The sequence below is a fragment of the Nansenia antarctica genome (assembly GCF_963989245.1).
Source record: "Nansenia antarctica genome assembly, chromosome: 3".
NCBI lineage: Eukaryota > Metazoa > Chordata > Actinopteri > Argentiniformes > Microstomatidae > Nansenia > Nansenia antarctica.
This window is the reverse complement of record NC_137688.1, coordinates 45,433,192-45,457,760: the sequence shown is the minus strand read 5'-3', so window position 1 is coordinate 45,457,760 and position 24,569 is coordinate 45,433,192. Positions and strand designations below refer to the sequence as shown.

Below are 24,569 nucleotides of genomic sequence, written 5' to 3'. Positions count from 1 at the left end.
CATTACGTACTTGGTTCGCGTGGTAAAGATCATGTTTGCAAGAATTATATAATATTTGCATTGCAGTCCATGATTTACATAATTATTACGATACTTGTATTGTAAACATGTTATGTGTTGCCTCTCAGGCGAGCCTCTTTGGTTTCTTTCATCTGGTTGGTCAAGGAGTTTGTCGTCATTTTATTGCGACTCGCAATAATTGTCCTCGCGCGCTGTCAGAATTAATCTGCTCGTTCCAGTGGTGTGTGTGGAGGTCATGTTCTATTGGTCTTTGACATGTCTGAACTCTATCCTACAATCTTGCTTTGTGTTTATGGATTCTTCTCTAACCTTAGACCTTCTGAACCTTTCCTGAACGCATTTTTGATTGGACCTGACAAAAACCTGACTGAAACAGAGGTAAGTGGGAGGATGAGTAGGACGTGCTCAGTTGAACACAGCAAACATTACATCTAAAGGAGTTGTTGAATCCGGTCACCAACATCGCATTTCTTAGTTGACTGGATATGTATATAATAAGCTAGTGTTAGATCCTTTTATTGCTTAGACATGGCTACGTTATCTAGCTACTTATATGCGCCAGATAAGATTCGATTGAGCAAGCTCCCATCGTTAACAGTATCTCAACCTGCTCCGCCGACAAATACCGGTACTAACAATGACAGCTTCATCTCTGTTCGCGTCTTACTCATACTGAGGTCAATCATTGATGTTGACAAAGTCCTTACGTATTGCAGATAACTTGTGGTAGAAACCTAGGGTAACCACTCTGTACTTGTGGCTCTTTGGAGGTGAAATTCAAGAAATCAAGACTTGTCATGCCACAGTTGTGAGTTGTGTATTTATGAATTGCTTGCAAGCAAGAGAGACACACAGAACAGGAGCCCAGCCAAGATCTGAGCAACAATTCAACGTAGGCCTGAGTCCAAAAACGCAGCTTCAGAGTTTCCCTTTTATAGTGTATTACACTAGTATAATAAATATGTGTAATATGTGCAAACAAACATTAGTGAAAAGCTAAATTGAAGTCATGAGTGTGCAGCCAGTAGAGGTATGGGAGGTGGGTAGGCTACACTGATACTGGGAGGCAATGTTCCTTTTGTTAGTTGGGGGGGGGGGGGGGGTCTGTTCGGGCGAGAGGCTTCAGTTTCCCTTTTACAGGGTAGAAAGAACATTGCAAGTTATAGACAGTTCAACAGCAGGTCGTTGTGGTTGGGACACAAGGCGCCAGATCAGAGCGAGAGGCAGGGTTTCTGACGGTCTCGATCACGAATATACCCCCGAAGCTGGTGAAAGCTATCTGCAAATAGGTACAAGAAATATAACCAACATAGACGGGAACAGATAATAACAAGGGCTAATGCTAATCTGGATTGCAACCTTTGGAATGCTTTGTTTCTGGAATGCCAAATATTTTCATTTAAAATCCTGTTTGATCCGAAAATAATTGCTCTGAACCCTTTTTGGAGGCAATTAATAATGGGTGAAAGGTTAATCCTCACACTATTGCTTTTCTGATGTTTGCTTATTCCCTTGTAGTAAGGCATGCAACTCCTGCAGTAGCTATAGTACAATTACAACATATTATGTCCAATGCAATAGGCTTTTATCTAATAGCATAGGGATTGAGCCACATCATCAATACAGCTACCATGAGATACAAAGCCTTTATAAAGTTAGTAGTGTACCAGATATGATGTATGCAAAGTAAGGTATTTAGGAGGAAAAAGATGGCCTCCTTCAGTGTTTGATCTCTATATTAGCAATTTACACACATTTGTATCCTCTGTCTGCAGGTTGTGAATGAAATCTACCCAATATGGACCTATTCTTACCTTGTGCTACTCTTCCCTGTCTTCCTGGCTACGGACTACCTCTGCTACAAGCCTGTGCTCATCCTGCAGGCTGCCAGCTTTGTGGTGACCTATGTGATACTGGTGAAAGCTCAGGGAGTGCTGGCCATGCAGTTCCTGGAGTTCTTCTACGGGCTCGCCACTGCCACAGATGTGGCCTACTACTCCTATATCTATAGTGTGGTGGACCCTACCCAGTACCAGAGAGTGACTGGCTACTGTCGCAGCATCACCCTGCTGGGCTCCGCCACTGGCTCTCTGACCGGGCAGGTCCTAGTGTCCGTGGGTCATATCCCTCTGTTCTACCTCAGCGTCATCACTCTGGTGTCGGCCATCTTGGCCTCCACTGCTCCATGGTTTCTGCCCATGCCCAGTAAGAGCTTGTTTTTCCACAAGAGCCCCGGGGCAGAGGAGGGGGGGAAGCTGTCGCATCAGAACAGCAGGGCCCCCATGGAGGAAGTGGAGGACACAGAGAGAAAAGTTCTTCTTAACATCATTGTGAGTCTCTTATCAGATGGGTGCTGATAGTTGTTGCACCATGGCAAAGAATAGTACTGAACCAATGAAATGTAGTTTGGCATCTACAAAAGACATGATAATGTAGACAATGCAAGGTATTACAGTGAGTATAAATAAATGAATATAAAAGTGAACATGACATGTACATCAATATGATATGAACAGTTATGATACAGTATGATATATAAATAACAAGGGCAATAGGTCTAACTAGAGTCTAGTGTAATAAATATAGTATGTGCAAACAAACAGTAGTGAAAAGCTAAATTGAAGTCCTGAGTGTGCAGCCAGTAGAGGTATGGGGGGTGGGTACACTGATACTGGGAGGCAATGTTCCTTTTGTTGTTGTGGTGGAGTGGACCTGTTCGGGCGGTAGGCAAACTGGTGTGGATCCAGTGTGGGGGGTAGTTGGTCTTTAAAGTGAGCCAGGGCCAACCTCTGGAAGCACTTCATGATGATGGGGGTGAGTGAGTGCAATGAGGCGGAAGTCATTCATTGCTGCAGCAGAATACTTTGTCACCGGCATGATGGTTGCTGACTTGAGGCACTTGGGGACAACTGCCTGGGCCAGTGAACCGTTAAAAATGTCAGTCAAGACCTCACAGACAGCCAGGGAGGGGCTGGTCGTCTGGGGGGGGGGCTCAGTTTTGATGGATGGGTCCTTGTTGTCCCAGTCGAAGCGAGAGAAGTGGTTGAGCTTGTCGGGTAGAGTGTCAGTGCTGGTAGGGGAGGCTGGCCTGGCTGCCTTGCCACATGGGTTGGTGATCAGCGTTGTTCTGGAAGTGTTCCTCAATCTGTTGTTTGCGGTTGTGTTTGGCCCTTCCTGATGCCCCTCTTCAGGTTAGCCCTGGATGAACTGTAGGCCTCTGCATCACCTGATAAAAGCAGCGTTGGGTGCCTTCAGCAGTAAGCAGACCTCACTGCTCATCCAAGGCTTCTGGTTGAGGAAAGTTCCGCTCCCTCTGACTGAGATTTTACTGTGACAGATTTTGCTGTTTTTTATTTATATATATTTTTAGCACATGTAACAGGTGTCATGCTGCCGCAAGTAGGCCTATTGCTTCCTCACACTCCAAAACACAAATATTGGCATCACTTATTTCACTGTCATTGAAAAGACTGCATTATTGAGCAAATGTGATACACCAAACCAAAAAATATCCCTGGTTTGGAATGTGCTGCCGTAGTGGAGTCTATTACAGTGATTACATGCTGCCGTAGTGGAGTCTCTATCTGCCGTAGTGGAGTCTCTCTTTCTCGCAACACATTTCCAAAACTGACCTTGAAGTGCAATCTTGCTCCATCGCTCAAAGCAGCTTAGTGAGCCAAGCACACCGCTCTTACTCAACCCTGTGTAAAATGTCTTCACTCAGGTCACCAAGGCCACTGACGGTGATGGTGATGGTGGTGGCGGTAACAGCGGCCTAGTTGAAGTGTTGAGAATCCTATGGGAAGACTTCCTGCAGTGCTACTCCAGCCGTACCCTTCTGGCCTGGTCGGTGTGGTGGGCCCTGTCCACCTGTGGCTACTTTCAGGTGGTCAACTATGCACAGGCCCTGTGGGAGAAGGTCTTGCCCTCTCACGAGTTTATGATCTACAATGGCTATGTGGAGACAGTCGCAACCTTGCTAGGTAAGACTCATGAAAAACTGTTTACGGTTGATTTGAACCTGTGACCGATATTTAATCTGTTAACCCATTGCCTAAATATTTTCTTTTACTATGTTTATACTTTCATGCACTTTAATGAGCTTGCCTTGTATTTTAACATGCTGTACAGGGGAGCATGGAAGATATTTTTGCTCACAAATTGAATTCATGTCAAAGTTCACAGCTTGGCAGACTGGATAGTTGGTGTTTGTTATTGCGTATTACTGTGTGGTGTCCATCTACAGGTGCACTAGCTGCCTTCGGTGTGGGCTTCGTCAAGATCTCCTGGGCTGTCTGGGGAGAGCTGGCTCTCTGCATGTTCTCCGTGGTTATGGCTGTGGCAGTGTACGTCATGAACAAAGTCAGGAACATATGGGTGTGCTACACCTCCTACGTCCTCTTCAGAGCAACCTACATGCTGCTCATAACTATTGCTACGTGAGTATGTCAAAGTTTCCCTGAAAACTCTGGCCCTGACCTCTAACCCTAACCCTTGGGTGAAATACATGTCCAACTTTGCTTGGGGCTAGAGGCTCAACAATAGAGCTAGAGCTCTTCAACAATATAGAACTGGTTTGTTACATTTGACAACAAGTATAACTGTTTACACCAGTTCCAGGAGTGGTTTCTCCTGATTTATGTAAATTCAAGATTTGTGTGAGAGCAGTGTTTTTTTTTGTTTTTAATAAACAGAATCATGTAGTAGTTTTATCAAGCACAATTTATGGATGTGAAAGTGTAGTTGTAATTCTGTTTAATCAATTCTATGTAAATGAGTAATAGTAAAACTGACAGTTGCAACATCTTTTATATGGTATTTCAAAAGTGTTATTCTGTTCCTCAGGTATCAGATTGCTGCCAACCTAAGCATGCAGCGGTATGCCTTAGTGTTTGGAGTAAACACCTTCATTGCTCTGCTGCTACAGACTCTCCTGACTGTTACTGTTGTGGATAACGTTGGGCTGGGCCTGGACATCTTTCCACAGGTACGTTCAGATGAAGAAAGTAACTACCGTAATAAATAAGGGATTTTTTTTTTAAACATACATGTATACCCTTGGAGAGTATTCCTTGTTATTAATGAGAGGGAAGTATTACGGTACTTTTCCACCAAGCCTTTTTTTTTTTTTTTTATCCTAACGGTGGAATTTCCCAATATTTATAAAATGTGTATTTAACCTTTATTTAACCAGGTAAAAATGTATATTTAATATTTTCTCCTTCCCTCCCAGTTTCTCATCTATGCTTGCTACTTTGCTGTGATAGCAGTTGTCTTCCTTCTGGCTGCTTTATATAAATTGGCATCAAGAAGAGGATCCCAACTAGAGGCTCAGACTGATACTGGGGAAACGGAGTCAGACTCAGTTGGCTCTCCTACCCTCCATGAGCAACAACAGAGCAAACAGATGTGACCTGTATACAAAGGAACAAGTCCACACACTAGTGTTTGAATTCTCAACTCTCCACCCTTCTCTCTGAAGTGTGCCTGTGTTAACTCTGCCTCATGGATTTAAAAGCATTGGATTGGACTAAGCACAGGCTTGAGGCAGCTTCCACCACATAAATCCAGGAGGGAGGGTGAACGCGTGCCTGCATAGTGATGCCAGGGTTGACCCGAGACCCACGGGTCCGGTCAAAACAAAATAATAGTGAGATCTGGTCGGGCTGGTTCGGGTCAAATTCTATGGGCTAATACCATGAAAGCTATGTTATGGGTTGGTATTTTGTTTCCTACGTTATAGGCTTAGACAATATATTCCTCTAAAATTAAAATGACAAACGATTCTATGTTCAATTACATTTTTATTCACCTTGTTTGGGCCACTGACTGCCTATTTATTTTTAAATCGTTTTATTCTCTCTCTCGTTCATTTTTTACTGTATGTACAGTACTGTCAACCTCTTTCTATCTCTTTCACCTTCTCCTTGATCCCTCACCTTCCTTTCTCTCTCTCTCCCTCCGTCAGGTTCGGATCATTGTTTTATCAGGATGATATCTGGTAGAGGAGGCTCATGCCATGTCTATAAAACATATGTGGGTCCTTAAATGGCGGTGTGGGTTCTTAAATGGCCGACCCATGCATCACTAGTGTGCACACTTTGCCAGAAAGGAAGAGAATTGGAATTCAGCATAATAACTTAGCCGCTTATGCCTTAGTTTTCTTAAGCGACCATGCAGGCCTAAAGTCCAACAAATATAGTGTATCATACTATATGATAGTGAGGGGTTAAATAACAGTAATAATGTGTAGTTTTCCATAATGTTACAATCAGCCAACTAGCAAAATAACAGCACAGATAAGCAATCTTAGTTGTTACATTCAAACTACTAAAGAAGTTACACACTTGGGGGGGGGGGGGGATTTAATGAAATCAGTTTTGTCTCTAAGATTTGTGATTTATCACCAATGGATCTGTAATAAATGTGTGTCTGTTAACATCTTGTGTTAAGACAACAATGTACGAAATTAACCAAATTAATGGTATTCCTAAGCTATTGAAAATGAGGCCCATATTTATATATTGTAGTACTACTGTAATCACTTTTGCTGTGCTCCTGAATATATAGCTACTACTGAGGACGTGTTGATGGTTTTCATAAACTGTTGATGGTAACAAAGCAGAGGAACGTTTTCGGCTGTGCCAAATCTGAATGTATGAGTCCATTGCTGTGCATTGGAACAAACCATTGAATTGTTTGAGCTTTAATTGATTTTGTGCACTGATACAATCATTTATTTAGGCTATGCCTTGTGGTTACTGAAAGTATTGCCTTCACAAGTTACAATTTATACAGCCATATGAGTATAGTGAAGCTGATAATCCTAATACTTTGAAGCTGTTAAATTATAGAAACTCAGTAAATGTTGAAGTCAAGCTTGTCTCAAGCACCTTATATTTATGGGCACTTATTATATATTTTACAATGATGTCTATTCATAGTAATCATTTTGTAATTGTCAATGTTTGAAATGTATGCTTTTATACTAAAGGTTGCTAAATTTAGTTAGATGACTGTCTGAAGTTAACAATGTATTACTTATGCATTTTGGAAATTGTATTTAACAATTTCACCATTCTGTTTTCCTTTTTAACACTGTTGTCTGTCCTTATGTGTATCAAATGCTATATTTTTCAGCCCACTTTTTTTTTTAGCACTGAATAATACATTCTTCTCTAAAATGTGTGGGGGCATTTTTATTCATTGTGATTTTTAAGTTAAGAAGGAAGACGAAGAGAATTAAATGGTTTTAAATAAAATGTGTACATTTATGTGTAAGTTCAACCAGAGAGATAGATTCCTAGCACCAGGGGAGCCACCCCTCCTAAATTTCGTTGTTTGGTACCTGTACTGTAGCAATGACAATAAAGACCATTCATTCATTCATTCATTCATATCATAACCATTAATGGGGATGACAATGGCAGTAAAGTGGATAGAGACCGCTGTTGAAGAGGATACATTTTGAGCAGCTGCAGATCAGTGCCTTTCCATACCTGTTGCATCAATAGGGATCAAATCTGTAGGAATATAGCAGCAAGCACCTTCAGTGTGGGAAGCACTTTTCTTTACCAATCATTAATGATTTATTGACAAGTGTACCTGAATCAGGGATTGTGGTGTATATAAATCATTATGGTATTTGTGAGATTGATTATTGACTATTGATTTCACATACAGGTGTAGGCCTATCTCCCCCAAAAAACGTGTGTGGGAAAAGTTCATTATTTTCCATTATTTTAATAAATAAATAAAAAGATTCATTACACATAAAGTGGAATTGGCACAGTGACATGACACCCCAAATCATCACTGACTGTGGAAACTTCACACTGGACTTCAAGCAACTTGGATTCTGTGCCTCTTCACTCTTCCTTCAGACTCTGGGCCATTGATTTCCAAATGAACATGCAACATTTACATTTATCTGAAAAGAGGACTTTGGACCACTGATTAACGCCGCATTGATGCAGTAATTTGTGCAAAAGGAGCCCTGACCAAGTATTGAGTACATACATTAACATACTTTTCAGAAGGTCGACATTTCTGTATTATAAATCCTTTTTTTGATTGGTCTTATGTAATATTCTAATACTTTGAGATACTGGATTTTAGATTTTCATGAGCTGTAAGCTGTAATCATCAACATTAATACAAAAAAAGGCTTGAAATATTTCACTGTATATGTAATGAATCTAGAATATATGAAAGTTTCACTTTTTGAATTAAATTACGGAAAATAATGAACTTTTCCACAATATTATTATTCTTTTAGATGCCACCTACTGTATATACAATACTGTATGTTCAATTGCTGGTTGGAATGTGGTGATTATTCAAAGAACTTATTTATTTATTTGTTTTTCATTATGGCAGGTTTGGTCCTCCATACTACCACATAAAGCATTTTCTCAAACAACTTGACACGCAAATTTGACATATCAACAGTTGACAGTATGAAATCACTCTTTGTCCCTGGATTTAGTTCTCTCTGGTCAGTGTATGAAATCATGGCCACACAATCAGCACACTTACTCTGCTTAAACTGAGCACATCTGACTTTCTTTTCATTAAAGTTAAATACACATCACCGTAACAAAAAAACAAAAATATCACACAGATAGTTGTTATTAGTATTGGTTAATGTCTTGGTTTTCCCTGAAATTATTAGCCTTATCAAATAGTCACGCACTTCAATTCATGCACCCTCCTAATCAGAAAATAGGCACCCATGCAGCTTACTTCAGCAAGCTAGTACCAAAGAGGGCATGAGGAGAGACATATGAAGGTTTACACTTTTGAATAGGGCAAGACTTCACTGTTGAATCATCATTAGTGGGCAACTTCAACAAAAACTGAGACACGGTTTAATTTAAGATTGTTATTACAACCAGCGTGAAGTCAGCTAAAGCCTCTTCATTATATAGTATAGGGCCCATTAGTAGGCTACTTCAAAAGACAGTCGCTAGTAATGGATAAATACTATGGCTTATTGAAGGCTATGTTCAAATAGGATTGAGGTCCGTAAAATTCAAAGTGTGAATTGAAGACAGGAACCTACAGTAGAGTGCACCTACAGAGACGCTTAAACAACATATTTAAACAGGTATAAAACAGTTCCTTTACATAGATCTTATGTAGTATACAAACCAAAATTCCACACAATATATAGCCTACAGGGGCCTTCGGAAAGGACCATATCACCTTTTCAATATTTTGTTGTGTTTTAGACTTAATTAAAAATTGATTCAATGTAAATTCATTGCCATAAATCCACACACAACACAATACCCCATAATGACAAAGTGAAAACACGTTTTTAGAGATGTTTGCAAACGTGTTAAAATTTAAATACAGAAATATCTAATTTACATAAGTATTCAGAACCTTTGTTATGACATTCCAAATTGAGCTCAGATGCATCCTGTTTCCTACGGTAAAACATGGTGGTGGCAGCATCACGCTATGGGGAAGCTTCTCAACAGTCAAAGCCCGGACTTGAACCCCATTGAAAATCTGGAGAGACCTGAAGGTCAAAGTTCACCGATGCTCCCCATCGAATCTCACAGAGCTTGAGAGGATCTGCAAGGAAGAATGGGAGAAACTGCCCAAATCCAGGTGTGCAAAGCTGGTAGAGGCATACCCAAGAAGACTCAAAGCTGAAACCGCTGCCTGTGCTGAATACGTATGTAAATGAGATACTTCAGTTTGTTATTTTTAATAAATACGATAGTGTGATTGATGGCAAAAATACATTTTAATCAATTTTAAATGAAGTCTATACATTCGGAAGCCACTCTAGTTCAACATTCCAATCCCCTGTACAATTTCCACCATAATGGCGGTATCCAAGGGGACTATACTCTGCACTTCACAAATTCAAACCTGTAAAAAAAAAGAAAGAAAACTGGAAGGTTACTGATCATCTTCATTCTCCTGTCCTGATCCCTCGGAGCGATCTTCTGAGAGGACAAGAAATAGGCATTGCTCACTGAGCCACACAAATATTGTTTTACATGAAAGATTATGCTTCGAAAATGTCCTCTGGCATCTTATGAACATTTTGCATCCATTGAGCAACTTCCAAAGGATCTACTGCTTTGACACTACTCATTGTCTCACATCAGACAGCAGGACTCTGCTAGCAATGATGTTGCTGCCTGTCTCCAAAATGTGTGTCTCCAGTTATGTTTCTATTCTGCAATGGTGTACACACACGTACACACGTACACACGTACACACGTATACATGTATACACGTATACACACGTATACACGCACACGCGCACGCACACACGCACACGCGCACGCACACACGCACACGCGCACACACACACACACACACACACTTCTGGCAAGCCCTGGTGACTCACCTGCTCTGATGGTGTGGTTGAGAGAGGCCAGCATTCGCAGCATGAAGGAGGCAGGGACAGTGATGGTGTTACGGGTCTCCTCCAGCATCAGCTCATTACGGGAGATCACCTGCAGACCCCCCAGGGATCAGACAGCACCACCAGGGATCAGGTCGTGATACCCCGGGCATTACGCAAGCCTTGACAAGGTTAGAAATATTCTAAACTGGTCCTGCAATGAGCCCTTTTCCATGATCTTCACACAATGCTTTCAAAGTTTGCGTTTGACCGCCAAGTGTCAAGTGTTTTATGAGCGTAATTATCGGTGAAAATGTTGGAGATTTACATTCATAACACATGCACATGAGTGAATAGGGACAGCCTGTACTACAATAGCAGACGCACTCGTATTTACATACAAATTCATGTTAGAGCAAAGTGTCACACCTCTTCAGCGAGAAGTCTGTTGAATGATGGGACCTCCTCCGTGGGTGTCCAGATCTTAATGTTGTTATCTATCCCAGAGGAGGCAAGGACTGAAATGGAGGGGAGGGGGGAGGGATTATTTCATAACATCAGTAAAAAGCATCAGAGGCCAAACAAACACACAGTACATTTTCCACTGTTTGAGCAAGACACTTGGCTACAGCAAAGTAGTGTTTCCGTGCGGAAATCGCTACTGGTATTTTCTGCTGGTATTTTCTTTCCCAGTATAGAGAGCACTAACGGGGTTCGTAAGGATGTGGCTGCAGACAGTTGACCACATGCTTGTCAGCCTCCAGCAGCATCAGTTGCTCCCCTGTCTGTCTGTCCCAAATGAAGATGTGGCCGCAGTCTGAGCCGCTCAGCACAAAGTGGTCCCCCCAGAAACATGTCTCCTTGGTCTAGAACAACAACAACAACAACAACATATAATAATAATTATAATAATAATAATAATAATAATAATAATAATAATAATAATAATAATAACTCAAGCCATTTATTGCCACATAGTATCTGAGACATTTCCCAAGCCCTCCCTCTGGTGGACACAAACATTACTTCAAGCCCTGGCTCTGTCCATATCTATGGAATTGCAAAATGCTGACACCTACCATTGTTCTGGAGTTACGGTGACCCTTGTAGACCATTTTCACCAAGGGCTTCCCGATGTGGCGATTCCCAATCTCCTCTAGCTCACGCTTCTCTTTTCGTCTGCGGAAAATTTCCTGGATACGCGCAGCAGCAGAGCGCCTTAGGAGGGACGCACAATACACGTGAGACAACATAATTTCTCACCACCTCATCTCTCTCAATGACATCATATCCTATCAAATAACAGATATGACAATATTTTTACACAGGTTAGATCACATGCCAAGTACAACCAGGAAACAACATTAGCAGCTAAAGGAGCATGCTGATAGTAGGTAGAAGGTTAAAAGTTTAAAATCACTGGTCTGACAGACTGACACACATGAAACTTTAACGATGAAGCCAGGCCTAAAGGTTGCCATGCCAAATCATTACCTGAGGACTCTTTCACCCATTGCTGTTCCTCTGAACCATTCCCTGAGAAAGGGAACAATATATTCACTTTTACTGGCCTGGATCTGCAACAGCTATTGCTTTAGGTCAGTAATGAACTGCGACTAATAGTTAGTTCAATTTATGTACAAGTGCAGGCTACAAATATTGTCTATGAAAAGGAAGAAAATACCCACACAATAAAAGGTTTAAACATTGCAATACAGTGAATGGGACCATACAACACTGTCTACCACAAGTATGGACACTACCTTTCCCCCCATGACCTAAGGGGTTGTGTGTGACCAGACTCTTCCTCTCTGTCATCCTCATCCTGCTGGTTGAGGGATGACGTCTGCTCCGGGCCTCTCATCACCTCCTGACTACTGGATCCACCGGAGCTGTCCAGCCTTTCTCCCAGACCACCCTCCGACATGTCCTCAGCCGCTTCCATAGTGCTGTCCAGGGGACAGGGTGGGGTGGGGGATGACTGAACATCCTGAGAACTTTGAGCGTAGCCTTCTGGTTGAAGCTGGTGCGAGCTATGTGCTCCCTGGCTTGTCCCCTGCTGTTCGCCAAGTGTGTGGCTGCTGCCGGCTCTGGGGCAGGAGGTGTCAGTAGTCCTATCCCAGGAAAAACACAAAGCAAGGACATGGCTACTTTAATATGCCATTATTTGGTCGGTTAATTTTTGGTGCTGAGGTGACCCTACTGTGTCAGTAGGTAATCATTCTCTGAACTCTATCCTGAAGCTTTTCTCACACATAAGCTCTAAATCAATGTGTAGTAAAAAAAAAAAAGAAAAAGAAAAAAAAAGAGAGAGAGCATTATCAAAGCTTCATAATACATTTGACATTTATGCAAACCATGCAATATGGTGGTGGGGGGTCACATGTCTAGTGGCTAATAATACGATTGGGAAAGAGAGATTCTACAATACCACTGGTGTGAGAAGTCCAGTTTGATGGTGCTGGTTGAGGTGCCCTCTGTGCTGTAATGTAGGCTCAGGACTGGTTCTGCAGACGGCGGTCGATAGAAGATACACTACATGTCTTAACAGCTACGTAATGTTGTCAAAGCTTGATGTAATTTGACATTGCGTTTTGTTCTTAAAGTACTTGATTAACATTGAGAACATTCAAATACATCAACACATTAGACAACCGTTACAGTCACAACATGAGGTGCCAATTTAACACATACAGTTGAAGGACAATGAAAGAGATAATGTGCACACAGACAGATTGCTTCAAAGAGTGTTATGTCCACACATTCAGTCGCTCTCCCCCTATGGAAAACCCTCAGCAGAGGGCGCCACTGGCTGCAATCATCATGAAAATGCTAATAAAAATGCAAAAAAATAAAAAGATTTACTCACATATGCATGTATCATGCAATCATTCCTGGGGTCTTACCAGTTTGTGTAAGCCCTGGATGAGTGCTGCTGGATGGGTCGGAGGAAGGAAACTGTCCATTTCGTTCTGATGCTTGGGACGACAGGATGGAGGAGGATGAGGATGGATGAGGGACGCTCCCGCTGGCTGTGGGTGACTGGTTGTCTCTCAGTGCGCCAGGGGACTCTAACGAACTGGCTGTTGATGTGGACTGGGGTTGTGCTGGATCCCCAACCTCAACGACCCCCTGATGAACCCCGCTGCTCTGTGGGACTGGCCCGGACTCTGGCGCTGCCACCTCAGACTGGGTGGCTGTACCTGGGTAAACAAACCCATGACTTTTACGTGACTACCAGAGACACACAGTGACTGCAGAGGACTGTTTAGGAACTACTTCAGGATTTACATTCCAGAGAACAGGGAAGGAGAACCTCTGGACTACTGACGACATCCAGAATGAAGATACATGAGAGGAAACAAACATTCCCATTGAATAATGGCTGAATTTGACCAAATGCTACAGGACAGTTATGTTACCTCTTGAGGGAGCCTCTGTGCGGGGCCTGCCGTTCTGCACCTCACTGGCCTCCTCAAACCAGCGTGACAACATGTCGGATATCCTCTGCATCAGGGACACATTGGACCTGGTCTCTCCTAGAGGACATTGGGGTAGGGGGATAGGGGTTTAGGGGTTGACTTGGGATTCGGGGTAGACTGCACCTCCTAAAAACATTCTTAACTAATAGGTCCAATCCAAGTAAAAAATAAAATAAAAGTGTAGTTGCGTTTCAACCCTGAGAAATGTCCGCTGGGAGGTTTTAGAACTCTGTCTCCTTCAAAGACATTTCTAGATATAAATAAATATCTGAACAGTTTGTCAGTCAGTAGGGCATTATAAAATATTTCTTTGTCTGTGTATGTTGAAATCTAGGGGGGGGGGGGGGATCCTCTTACCGTCCCGCTCCCTCTGGCTCTCTGGGCGGGCTAGGGGTCCGGTGTCCGACCAGTCCCCTCTCACACGCACGCGCTTGACTGGGGGCTGCCGCTACGGTATGGGAAAACCACAGACATGCTATCACTCACGCAGGCCTGCCCCAAAATAACCCACTATCACCATAGCAGAGACACCCGTTCACTCTCCCCAGGCCTCACTCTCAGGGGTGGGGGCCTTGGGCTCTGGCACGTGGTGGAGGGGCCTCAAGCACACATGTGCATACACACAAATTTGTCCAGTGTTTGAATGTGTGTGTGTGTATGGAGGGGGGGGGGGCATTATGTTGCCCAGTCTGGGCTATTTCTGTCTCTCCAGTGGATCGCCATATGCTCGCTCTAGATCTGTTTTGGGAAAGGAATCTAAGCTCTCCAAAATCTCACACACACAGCTGAGCACATGAGAAGCTACTGGAAGAACACCAAGATGAGGTAGTACATATTGTTCCCCTTTGCTGCCATGGTGCTCAGCGCTGGCATCATCAGTGTTTACATGTCACACCTAAGGTCCTGCATTCTAACCCGAGCCCTAGTCATGCCATTGGGTGAAACTGACTAGCCCTGGCCAGTTAAAAAAGTTACGCTTGAAGCATCGTAATTGTGACATGAACCTTATGCCAGTAAATTAAACCTGTACCAACACCTCAGAACTATGCTATAAGGTGAAAGATTGATTCTCACCTCATAATTTGCGTGTTGGGATGGTCCTTTAAGTTCGCGGGCCTTGTCATCTTTGGGGTCAAACAGATAGATGTAGTCTGAGGCATAGCTGGCTAACACCTCCCGTCCGTCGCTGCTATAGCTCAGAGAGGTCACGCGACATGACTTGTTGACAAGGTGTGTTGGTAAGAATCGCACACACATCCCAGCCGCTCCGCTTCCTGAGTGGCAACCTGCAAAGCAGGTAGGATAATACAGAAGATACCCATTCGTTATGAATGCCAACACAACTGTCTGATTTAAGAAAGGTCCTAAACTTGCACACTCAACAACAATTGAGCAAAAGTTGATTCAAGCATGACATGATATAAGAAATGCTACACTACAATATTATGATACTAGAAATGTACATTGTTCCAGCCAGCATACGTTGTGCTTACCTGTTGCTATGGTGCCTAGCATTCGCCTGTCATAGATGCGGACAGAACTGTCTGAACAGCCAGCAGCCAGGTAAAAAGGATCCACTGGAGATATTGCCATTGACGTTACAGCTCGCCGGCAGTCAATAAGAATGTCCTGGTACAAACAAACAGCAAACAGAGGCTTGTGAATGCAGAGGATTAAGAAGAAAAAAAATCGTACAGACTTATAGATTTGACCTAATACACCCTTTTGAAAGGTTTCTTGGTGTGACATTGATAAATGCATCCCTACCTTTTTGCAGTTGCTTTGCCAGCAGCCTTGAGAAATGCGGACATCAAACCAACGAATATGTCCATCTTCTCCACAGGACAAGAAGGAATGAGGGTCTTTTGGTACCGTCAGTACCTACCAATAGGAAAGAGAGGCCAAAGAGATAGACGGCCACATGACAAACATGTTAGAGCCCTATTCAGCTAAACATTGTTTTCCCGCCACTGAAATTAATCAGAGGATCAGATTTCAAAACAATGTTCGCAGTACAAAACCTACAGTTTTAATAAAGATAGATAGAAGATAGGAGAGTCTTCTTTCATAGAATTGTAAGCATGTTTTTGCCTGAGCAGACAGGTGCTGCACACACCGTACATGATATGAATGATCTATCTCTATCGCCACGAGGCCCAACCATATATTGGAGGCACCGCTATTCACTGCTTGTTTGGTTCAACTTCCCTCAGTATTTTTGTTCATTCTCAATTTGATAGGGCTGGTAAAGTGAAAGTTGCTAAAAGGCACACGCAAATATATTGTAAAATATATAAATATAGCAGAGATTATTGGTTTTTATGAATATTGTGCTAGAGTAGCGTACAGTAGAAGATGGGTAGAAGATGACAATGGTTGGAAAGCAAAGCCTACCTCATAGGCTGCACCATTGTGGCAGTGGTACTGAAACTGAGTAACCACAGGACCCTTTACGATGTTGGTGTAGAAGATCTTGCCATCTGCTGCTGAGGACACTACCATGTGGTCATTGGTTTGTGGCATGAATTTGGCACTGTAGATGCTGGAGCGGTGCCATGACTTTACAATAGTCTTGACCTGGGGAAGGGAGGCAGAGAATGACAGTCAAATACTTTGAAAATTCATCTATTCAAATACTTTGGAAAAACCACCGTTTCATCCACCATACTTGAAGTCATGAATGACATGTTTACTTAAACTGATTAGTGAAAACTCTCCAGTAAAACTCTTCTTGCTTACACTTGTCCCACCATGTTAAATCTGTGATAACTTCAAAGAAAGGAGAAAGACAGAGAAAGACGGATGCAATACTGTTATCTCTAAAACTACGGTAATATCTCCTCAGCATCTTTATGAAACATGAAAACAGAATACAACATGCAATGTGTATTTCTACTCTTAACAAGCAATGAATGACTCCAAATGTGTTCATCTTACTTTTCCGCTGTATGGGTAAGTGATGACCAAATTGCCGTCGTCTGATCCAGACAAGATGTATTCTCCTGTATCGTTCCAGCATATTGTATTTACCTGTTATGAATAATAACAGCTTAAAGACAGAGGATGATATCCTACAGGACTGTCAATATCAATCCATATTTTTTTTAAACACAAGAATAGAACAAACCAAAACATGCAGGGCAGATTGACTGGCATGTAAAAAAGAAAGGGTATAATTGTTTACTATTCAAATCTGTTTATTGCTGAAATTCTCTTTGCATTTGCACTCTTGGTGCAAATGTCTCCTATGATAATAAAATGTTCTAGGTATACCTGTATAGATAAGGGACATCAGGGCAACATACTCTGAGGAGGAATTAATGTAGTCTTCCTGCATGTAAGCATACTTAAGACTGCCAAGAGGTCTGGACCTTTATGGTACAGATGGTGAGCCTCCCTTAAAATGTGTTGTTGTCATTATGTTGTCCTTGCATTGGTTGTAGCAGGCTAACCTTTGCTGATACTTACAGAGCCTTCGTGTACATCTAGAGTGACTTCAAGTTTCAGTCTTTGAACAAACTCTTTTCGCCCTGAAAAAGAACACAGAGAGCTGTTCAGGCTCTTGTTAGATGATATAGGCTGAAAGCATGATGATCATTGCCCAATCTCTTTGATAACAACATGTTAACAGAACATCTGAGACGAGAAGAAGAAGACAAGTACTTATCTTATTGTAGAATGATGACATAACTATTTCATAGAAACTTTGGCCTCACCTAAGAAGTTACTCCTTGTGAAGTTTGGTTCGTCTGAACCGATGCATCGCTTCCTTAGATCCCAAATTAGCTTGTTATTGCAGGACATGGTGTCGTCGAAACCCCTGCGCCTGATAAAGACTCACGGTATCGTCAAACTTTGATTGTAATGTGTCCACGATGTTCCTTTAAGTCATCTTGTAACAAACTAAGTAACGTTCTTCTTATTTGCTTACAGACACTATAGTAGCTGCCACCACTACTAGGTGTTTGTTGGGGAACCGTCGTCTCGCAGACTTCACGAATGAACTCGGGGTGGGGGGTTGGGGGGTTGGGGGTGCGGGGCTTTCGGGGCGAGAAGCGAAGCCCTTGCGGTAAAAAAGACTTGTGCAATGTGCACACACATAGAACTAGCGCACTGCGCAGGCCCAGTGTAGTCTACAGAACAACATCATAACCCTCTCCTCACTATTTAAAACATATCAATGATTCCCAATAAAGTATAAGGTAAAGAAGGTGATCACAACTAATGATCTAAACTAATTTAAGAGCTCCCCAAGCGGAGCCTGTGTTAAATTGAACTACCGGTAACTGCGGCAGTTTCTGCGGCATGTTGAAATCAGTATGCACGAGGGATTCGTGTAAGCTTCATTTTATTTGTTTACATTGTATCATTAAGTTCAACATGTGCTTGTCTTGTCTTTGGAATTGCGAAAGTGAGGTCGGACTCATCTATCCAACCAATCGCGAGAGTTTGAGGCGGGGTTTTCCGTTCTGTTCCACCCCTCAGGTGACACCCTGAGATTATTCATTCATGTGAGTGAGTTCATGTGCTATTTATGATCTGTAGTCAGTCAGTGAATGACAGGGAGTTATTCGAATTACTATTAAGTGCAACACGAGTAAGAAAGTAATTTCCAGGCATGGCTTTGGCAGGTGTTAGAGCTTCATACCATAGGATCTTGGACAGGATTGAGCATGTATTACCTGCAAAAATGAGACCCTTTTACAACCACCCGGCAGGTAAGGACATTATTCTTATTAGGTTAACCAACAATATTATCAAACTTTTGCATGCAACTATGCATCACTCTTGTCTCCTCACCTATGTTCTTATACTGTAATATAAGTCACTGTCTGTGGATTACACATTCTCAATATTTAGAAAATGTAATGAATTATTCATAATCACATTCATGACAGGTGGTGTAGTATCTAATCAACGACCCACTGTCACACAAGTATATGTATTTAGATTTCCTATTATGAGATATTAAATTTTCTCGGTTAATCATTGTTTTATACGTGTAGGCCATCACATGGTTTTGTACAATGTCACTTTGTTACATGTGTGAATGAGACAATCATTAATGCCATTTGATCTTTTGTGGTGTCGGTTCAGCAACAGAAATCAAATATGTCCTCTGACGAAATAGACCTGTTACAATAATGATACAGATCACTACCACTTACTGTTTAATATCAAAACCATTGTCATTGGTTAAAAGTACATGAATGGTAACATGAATAAGTGAACAAGTGGTGTGTGTGAGTGTTTTTTTTTCATTTAGCTTGACACCCAGCGGTGTATGGACTTTGTATTTGCGTTAGTGAGTTGACCTTTGACTGGTAGGTCTAGCAGGCAGTGGGTGACCTTTCACTGTGGGTTACTTAAACAGTATACAGTAAATTCAGTTTAATTATAGAATTGGTATTGCAGTGTGAGTTTGTATCAGTTAGTAGGCACCTGGCCCATAGGGCAAACAAGGCAACTGCCACCCCACTTTTAAATCAGCGGGGAGGAGGGCAGAAGTATGTTTTTCTATCTACTTATATATTATAGATCAGTGGTCTTTATAGCTGAGTACAAAGGTGAATGAGGACATTCTGCTGCCACGTCTGCCACATGCAGGCTTCTTAATTGGCTGGGAGATGAATAAGACCATGTCTCTCCTTCTTCAAGTTCGGGGAAGCATGGCCTGAGCTTTTCAGAGGTATCAAGGATGTGCCACTGGTGCGTGTGGAATGGTTGATCATTGTCAAAAAGGCTTGCTCAACTCTACAAAAAGTTTAGTTCTGATTAATGAGTTTTTGGGTGCTTCTTAGCCTAGATTGATCCAATAAGTAAATAATACAGCCAGCACTCTCAAATATAGAAAGAAATCTATATGAATTTAATACAATACATCACACAGTCACTATGGAGGCGTTTCGGCGTCAAGCCTTCTTCAGAGTTTATAAACACCAGTCATGCTTCCAGTTACGTAAACCATGTTAATTATCTTTAGGTCCCAAGACAGTTTTCTTCTGGGCACCATGGTTTAAATGGGTAAGAGTTTAAAGTCAAACCTATAACAATAACCTGATAATAATACATCTTATAATGCAGATTATCGTCATCCCATCATTCCTAATTGTGTCATTGTTTTCTTTTACCTCTCTTTACCCTCTCTCCCTTTCCTTGCCATTATTTTCCTCCCCATCTCCCTCTCTACTGCTCTCAATCTTACTCCCTCTTTCTCCCTGCAGGGCCTGGTAATGGCAGGCATGGCTGATATGACCAGACCAGCTGAAAAACTGAGTACCTCCCAGTCTGCAGTACTCATGGCCACAGGTAAGGTGTGTGTGTGTGTGTGTGTGTGTGTGTGTGTGTGTGTGTGTGTGTGTGTGTGTGTGTGTGTGTGTGTGTGTGAGAGAGAGAGAGAGAGAGAGAGAGAGAGAGAGAGAGAGAGAGAGAGAGTGTGTATGTTTGTGTATGAGCAGGGTAGGTAGGGAATGGCACACTGTTTTTTTTAAAGAAGAAAGAACACAATGTTACCTGTTAAGCAAGTCCTCAGATGGTGGCAGTTGATAGGGTTGGGAGGTTGCCTCGCAATTACAGAGGTGGGTCAGTAACCAGGAAGGTCTCTATTTAAATTCCCAGTGTTAATGGGTGAAGTGGGGTGGTGACGGGTAATATTACAGTAAATAAATAGAGATCTATACCATTCTACCTTGACACAAGCTTCACATCTCTCCATTATTCCATGGCTGGTCCTTTTTAGGCTCCACTAATGTTGTATGTCCGTGAGTTAGTGGTGATTGTTCTATGCCTCATATTGTGAGAATTCTTTTGGTTTAAATAATTGTATACAGTATTTTAAATTGACTTTTATAATTTCCTCCATAATGCTTTCCAATTTTGAAGAAAGGCTGCAATCAGCTGATTGTAATTTCGTATTGAGCATACAGTCCCATATTCTTTTAAAAGTTGTTTATGTGACATAATATGTCCATCCTTCATTTTCCAATAAATATATTTGAGTTTAATCAGATTATTTGCTGTAATATTTGATCTGACTGTGCTGGAGGATATTGAAATTGAAATTGTAACCAGCTTTGATTTAAGAAAGGTGATGCAGTTTTTAATATTGAACGTACTGAAAATGAGGGCAAAAAGGCTGGTAGAGAACTAGTTTGGGTGTAAATATAGTTTTTAAATGATTTATGCTTTTAGCAAGAGGTTCAGTACTCTGATAATAGTTTCAAGCGCCATATTCATGTCCATTATATAGATAGGCCTGTTTAATTTAGTCTGGTTTACCATTCCAGGGCCCCTGTTCAATCTCACCCTCTGGCGTCAATGCATCAGTTGCCTATGATTGGCTAACACTAAACCATTATGCTGCTTCTGTTATCTCACCCCCATGTGTGGATCCTCTGAAGTTATCTGGGACACTTTGATACATTGGATGCCCTTTATACATATAATTAAATAGTTATACAATATTCAACTTCTTGTCTTGATGCTCGATGTTGTCTTTTGTGCCAGTTACTTTGCCAGTGTGCTTGAGTGTTGTTCTCAGACATATCCCAGCTAGCTATGTGGTTCTATTTTTTTTTTACCTTTATTTATACAGGTAAAAACACATTGAGCCCCAAGGGCTCATTTTCAAGTGTGACCTGTTCACAGGCATACAACATCCACCACAAACCAATACAATACAATACAAAAACAAAAAACCTGGCCTACATAGTCTAAAAACTAAACTAAAACTAGTCTAAACAGTCTAAGATAATCTAAAACTAAACTAAAACTACAAAAACCTAAAACTAGACAGCTAAAGAGCTAGGGACAGGGAGGGGTCAGTAATGGGCAAAAGGGAGGGTCAACTTAATAGCAAAAGGGAGGGTCAACTTCCCTTCTTTCTTTCGTTCTGAGTGTTGTTCTCAGACATATCCCAGCTAGCTAAGTGGTTCTGAGTGCTGACCTGACAGTTTTCATCAGTTGGAGGTGTCTCTCGTTTTGATTGAGCTGATTATCAGGCCCCATGACTTTCCTATGGTCTACAGTATACACTCGAAGGTACCCTCCATATACCTATGGAATAGATACCATACAGTACATGATACATAGTTCTTGGTACCACATTTGCATGCCAATGATGTCTACAGTGTATTAACACATTTGTTGTTTGTACTCTGTTTTGTAGCTACTGGATCTTTTAATATCTGCATTGTCTTATCATAATTTTTCAGGTGTTCTTTGGTCCCGATACTCTCTAGTCATCTACCCCAGGAATTTGAATTTGTTTGCTGTCAACGTCTTTGTTGGTTGCTCCGGGGCCACCCAGCTCTTCAGAATCTGGAGGTGAGAGGGACTCCTATACATACCGTGCATGTATTATAATAATAGCAGTAGTAATAAAGAATAAAACGACATTCTTGGATTCATATGCTTTGAAAATCAAACATTAGGCCTACAGTGTGAAACAAAAAAACACATCACTCCATTTAAAATAGGTCTTTGGTTTGAATTGAATAAGATTCTTTCTCTGTATGTCCGAGATTACTCAATATGACACAAAAACATAGAGACATTACCTTCTTGTAATACATGAAACATGAAACATACATGATCTCATAATACTCCCATGTAGGCCTACTATGTCAAGCTGGGTCACAATACATTGGTTTTCCATGTGTCCAGTGTGGTTGTCTGTTATGTTATGTTCTTTATGGCGGTCTGAAGGGCAAAGTCTGTTTGGTCAATAAGGTTTATAATAGTGGCATTGACCTTGGCAGCTTTACGTTCATTATTTTGGTAATAAGCAGGTACATGTTGTGCTAAGTATTTTATCCTTCTGTGTTCCATTCCAACTGGGTGATAACTGGGGAACACTAATTATGTACAGTGACAATATGTGAGGTATAGACCAGTCCAGAGGATTATATTCACTTTCAAGATCACTGCACTCTAGATTACAAATGAGCGCCCACACAAACAATTCAGTTACTCTATAACAAACAGCATTGTCTTTTAAAAAGCTTACTGTACTTCTAGTCTGTAGGCTCGCTGTTCCTCCTACTCTGTCAGTGTCCTTTTCTGACATTTCTGTCTTTCTAGGATATTATGTAAGTTATCTTTGTACTACCCTGTCTCTCTTTGTTTTTAGATACAACCAGGAGTTGAAGGAGCAGGAGAAGGTGGCCCTATCTTGAGTCTTCCATGCATATTCCATGCCAGTCCATTCCATTACGTGTCTAATGCTACTGGCACAAAAAGAACTAGAGACACACCGAATGCAAGACACACCGAATGCAACACACACACACACACACACACACACACACACACACACACACACACACACACACACACACACACACACACACACACCTGCAATGCCTCAAATTCAGGGGTTCACAATTTCATTATAGTTATTTGTTGAATTATAATATTTTGTAATTATTGTAAATTGTATGTAAATCATGTGAATTAAATATTGAGTCTTTAGAATTCACCCACAGCACTCCTACCTCCTACTCCTTCTTTGACACAGAGCATCTCAAAGTGTATATCCCCCTGCCACGAGGTTGCAGTAGGGCCTAAACAGTGTGAAGTCTAGACCTGTTGCAAAGGTAAATGTAATTTAACACACATAATAAGACCTACAGTATGTAACTCCCTCCAAGCACGGCAAACACACGTGGCCTTCTTCTACTGATGTATTGAAGTTGATTCATCTTTATTCATCTCCAACAGCACCGTGAAAAACTATAAGTACAAACAAAGCTACTCATACATAGCATGTATAACACAGTTCAACCCAAAGTACAAACAAACAATCGTAGTTAGCAATAAATACACACAAAACGTAAATACCTCATTGGCTGCATGCTACAAAGGGAATAATGTCTCTGAATCTGTCATCCTGAAGCTGTCCTTGTTGTAGTTAGTCGCAACACATGAAGTCCAGAATAACAGTTGGTCCGTCTCAAAATGTATTATTATTATTAAAACAGTAACGGTAAAAAGCTAACTGACGCGTGATTTCCCAAACAACGCGAGAGCAGACCAAACGAGATTACATTACAAAAATCACTAGAAACAAATAACAGCATTCAAACATTAATAAGCAGATAATATGCTAACTAATATAAATGCATTGTCAATTATTTACACGAAATGGGTGGCTACAGCTACAACATATATATATATACATATAGTATACATTCCTTATATGTTAATAACACACTGATAAAAATCATAATTCATAATTCAAATATAATTAATAGTATTGATCAATTGTAATAACAACGAGAAGATGCATTTAAAAAAAAGTTATTATTGTTTCCTCCATGGAGTGTAGTATCTTTTGATAAATAATAATACAATAATAAGCTGTATTACAATAATAATACAGCTTGTCTTTTGAGAGCTGGCCAAAGACAAAAGCAGGTCTGGTCAGAGCACGTTGCCGTAGCAACCACCAACTGTCACTTAACTCTTGCAGGTGTCCCTCTGATCGACAGCAGCAGGTAGGGTAAGAACGAGAGGGGCGCACACGCACACACACACACACACACACACACACACACACACACACACACACACACACACACACACACACACACACACCCCACAACTCGGCCCCTGGGTGAGCTAGAGAAACGCGGTCTTCGCCGGGGGGTGCAGGGGAGTGGCCCAGGTGCAGGGGTGGGGGGGGGGTGGGGCAG

General features: G+C 41.5%; 3 protein-coding genes across 3 annotated transcripts; 2 read left to right on the top strand and 1 right to left on the bottom strand.

Moving 5' to 3' along the window:
- Positions 1-276: 276 nt before the first annotated feature.
- slc19a2 (solute carrier family 19 member 2) lies at positions 277-7,210 on the top strand (the record flags this gene model as incomplete). The annotated part of the gene is made up of 6 exons (XM_080526419.1): positions 277-399; positions 1,797-2,351; positions 3,746-4,004; positions 4,268-4,460; positions 4,867-5,008; positions 5,255-7,210. The coding sequence occupies 6 exons, from the start codon at positions 277-279 to the stop codon at positions 5,432-5,434; spliced, it is 1,452 nt and encodes a 483-aa protein (XP_080382545.1). The 3' UTR covers positions 5,435-7,210.
- Positions 7,211-9,762: 2,552 nt separating this feature from the next.
- On the bottom strand, positions 9,763-17,695 carry LOC308153311 (DDB1- and CUL4-associated factor 6-like). The gene is made up of 18 exons (XM_080526415.1): positions 17,592-17,695; positions 17,344-17,405; positions 16,813-16,905; positions 16,270-16,452; positions 15,643-15,756; positions 15,369-15,504; positions 14,950-15,161; positions 14,233-14,323; positions 13,816-13,932; positions 13,300-13,596; positions 12,825-12,900; positions 12,157-12,507; positions 11,888-11,929; positions 11,473-11,611; positions 11,103-11,259; positions 10,823-10,911; positions 10,397-10,505; positions 9,763-9,986 (listed from the first exon to the last, which is right to left on the bottom strand). Exons 1-18 carry the CDS (start codon positions 17,677-17,679, stop codon positions 9,940-9,942), a joined length of 2,403 nt encoding a protein of 800 aa, XP_080382541.1. The 5' UTR covers positions 17,680-17,695; the 3' UTR covers positions 9,763-9,939.
- Positions 17,696-18,398: 703 nt separating this feature from the next.
- On the top strand, positions 18,399-23,362 carry LOC308153318 (mitochondrial pyruvate carrier 2-like). The gene is made up of 5 exons (XM_080526423.1): positions 18,399-18,593; positions 19,859-19,899; positions 20,100-20,184; positions 22,089-22,200; positions 23,006-23,362. Exons 1-5 carry the CDS (start codon positions 18,494-18,496, stop codon positions 23,049-23,051), a joined length of 384 nt encoding a protein of 127 aa, XP_080382549.1. The 5' UTR covers positions 18,399-18,493; the 3' UTR covers positions 23,052-23,362.
- The last annotated feature ends 1,207 nt before the right edge of the window (positions 23,363-24,569 follow it).

Bases quoted from the DNA above. Each gene is read 5' to 3' on its own strand.
- LOC308153311 (XM_080526415.1), bottom strand. From the start codon at position 17,679: ATGTCCTGCAATAACAAGCTAATTTGGGATCTAAGGAAGCGATGCATC. The intron at 15,505-15,642 runs GTAGGGATGCAT...TGTTTGTACCAG, and splicing joins GGCAAAGCAACTGCAAAAAG to GACATTCTTATTGACTGCCG. The intron at 11,930-12,156 runs GTAGTGTCCATA...TCCCTTTCTCAG, and splicing joins CTTAGGTCATGGGGGGAAAG to GGAATGGTTCAGAGGAACAG.
- LOC308153318 (XM_080526423.1), top strand. From the start codon at position 18,494: ATGGCTTTGGCAGGTGTTAGAGCTTCATACCATAGGATCTTGGACAGG. The intron at 18,594-19,858 runs GTAAGGACATTA...AATTATCTTTAG, and splicing joins CTTTTACAACCACCCGGCAG to GTCCCAAGACAGTTTTCTTC. The intron at 20,185-22,088 runs GTAAGGTGTGTG...ATAATTTTTCAG, and splicing joins TGCAGTACTCATGGCCACAG to GTGTTCTTTGGTCCCGATAC.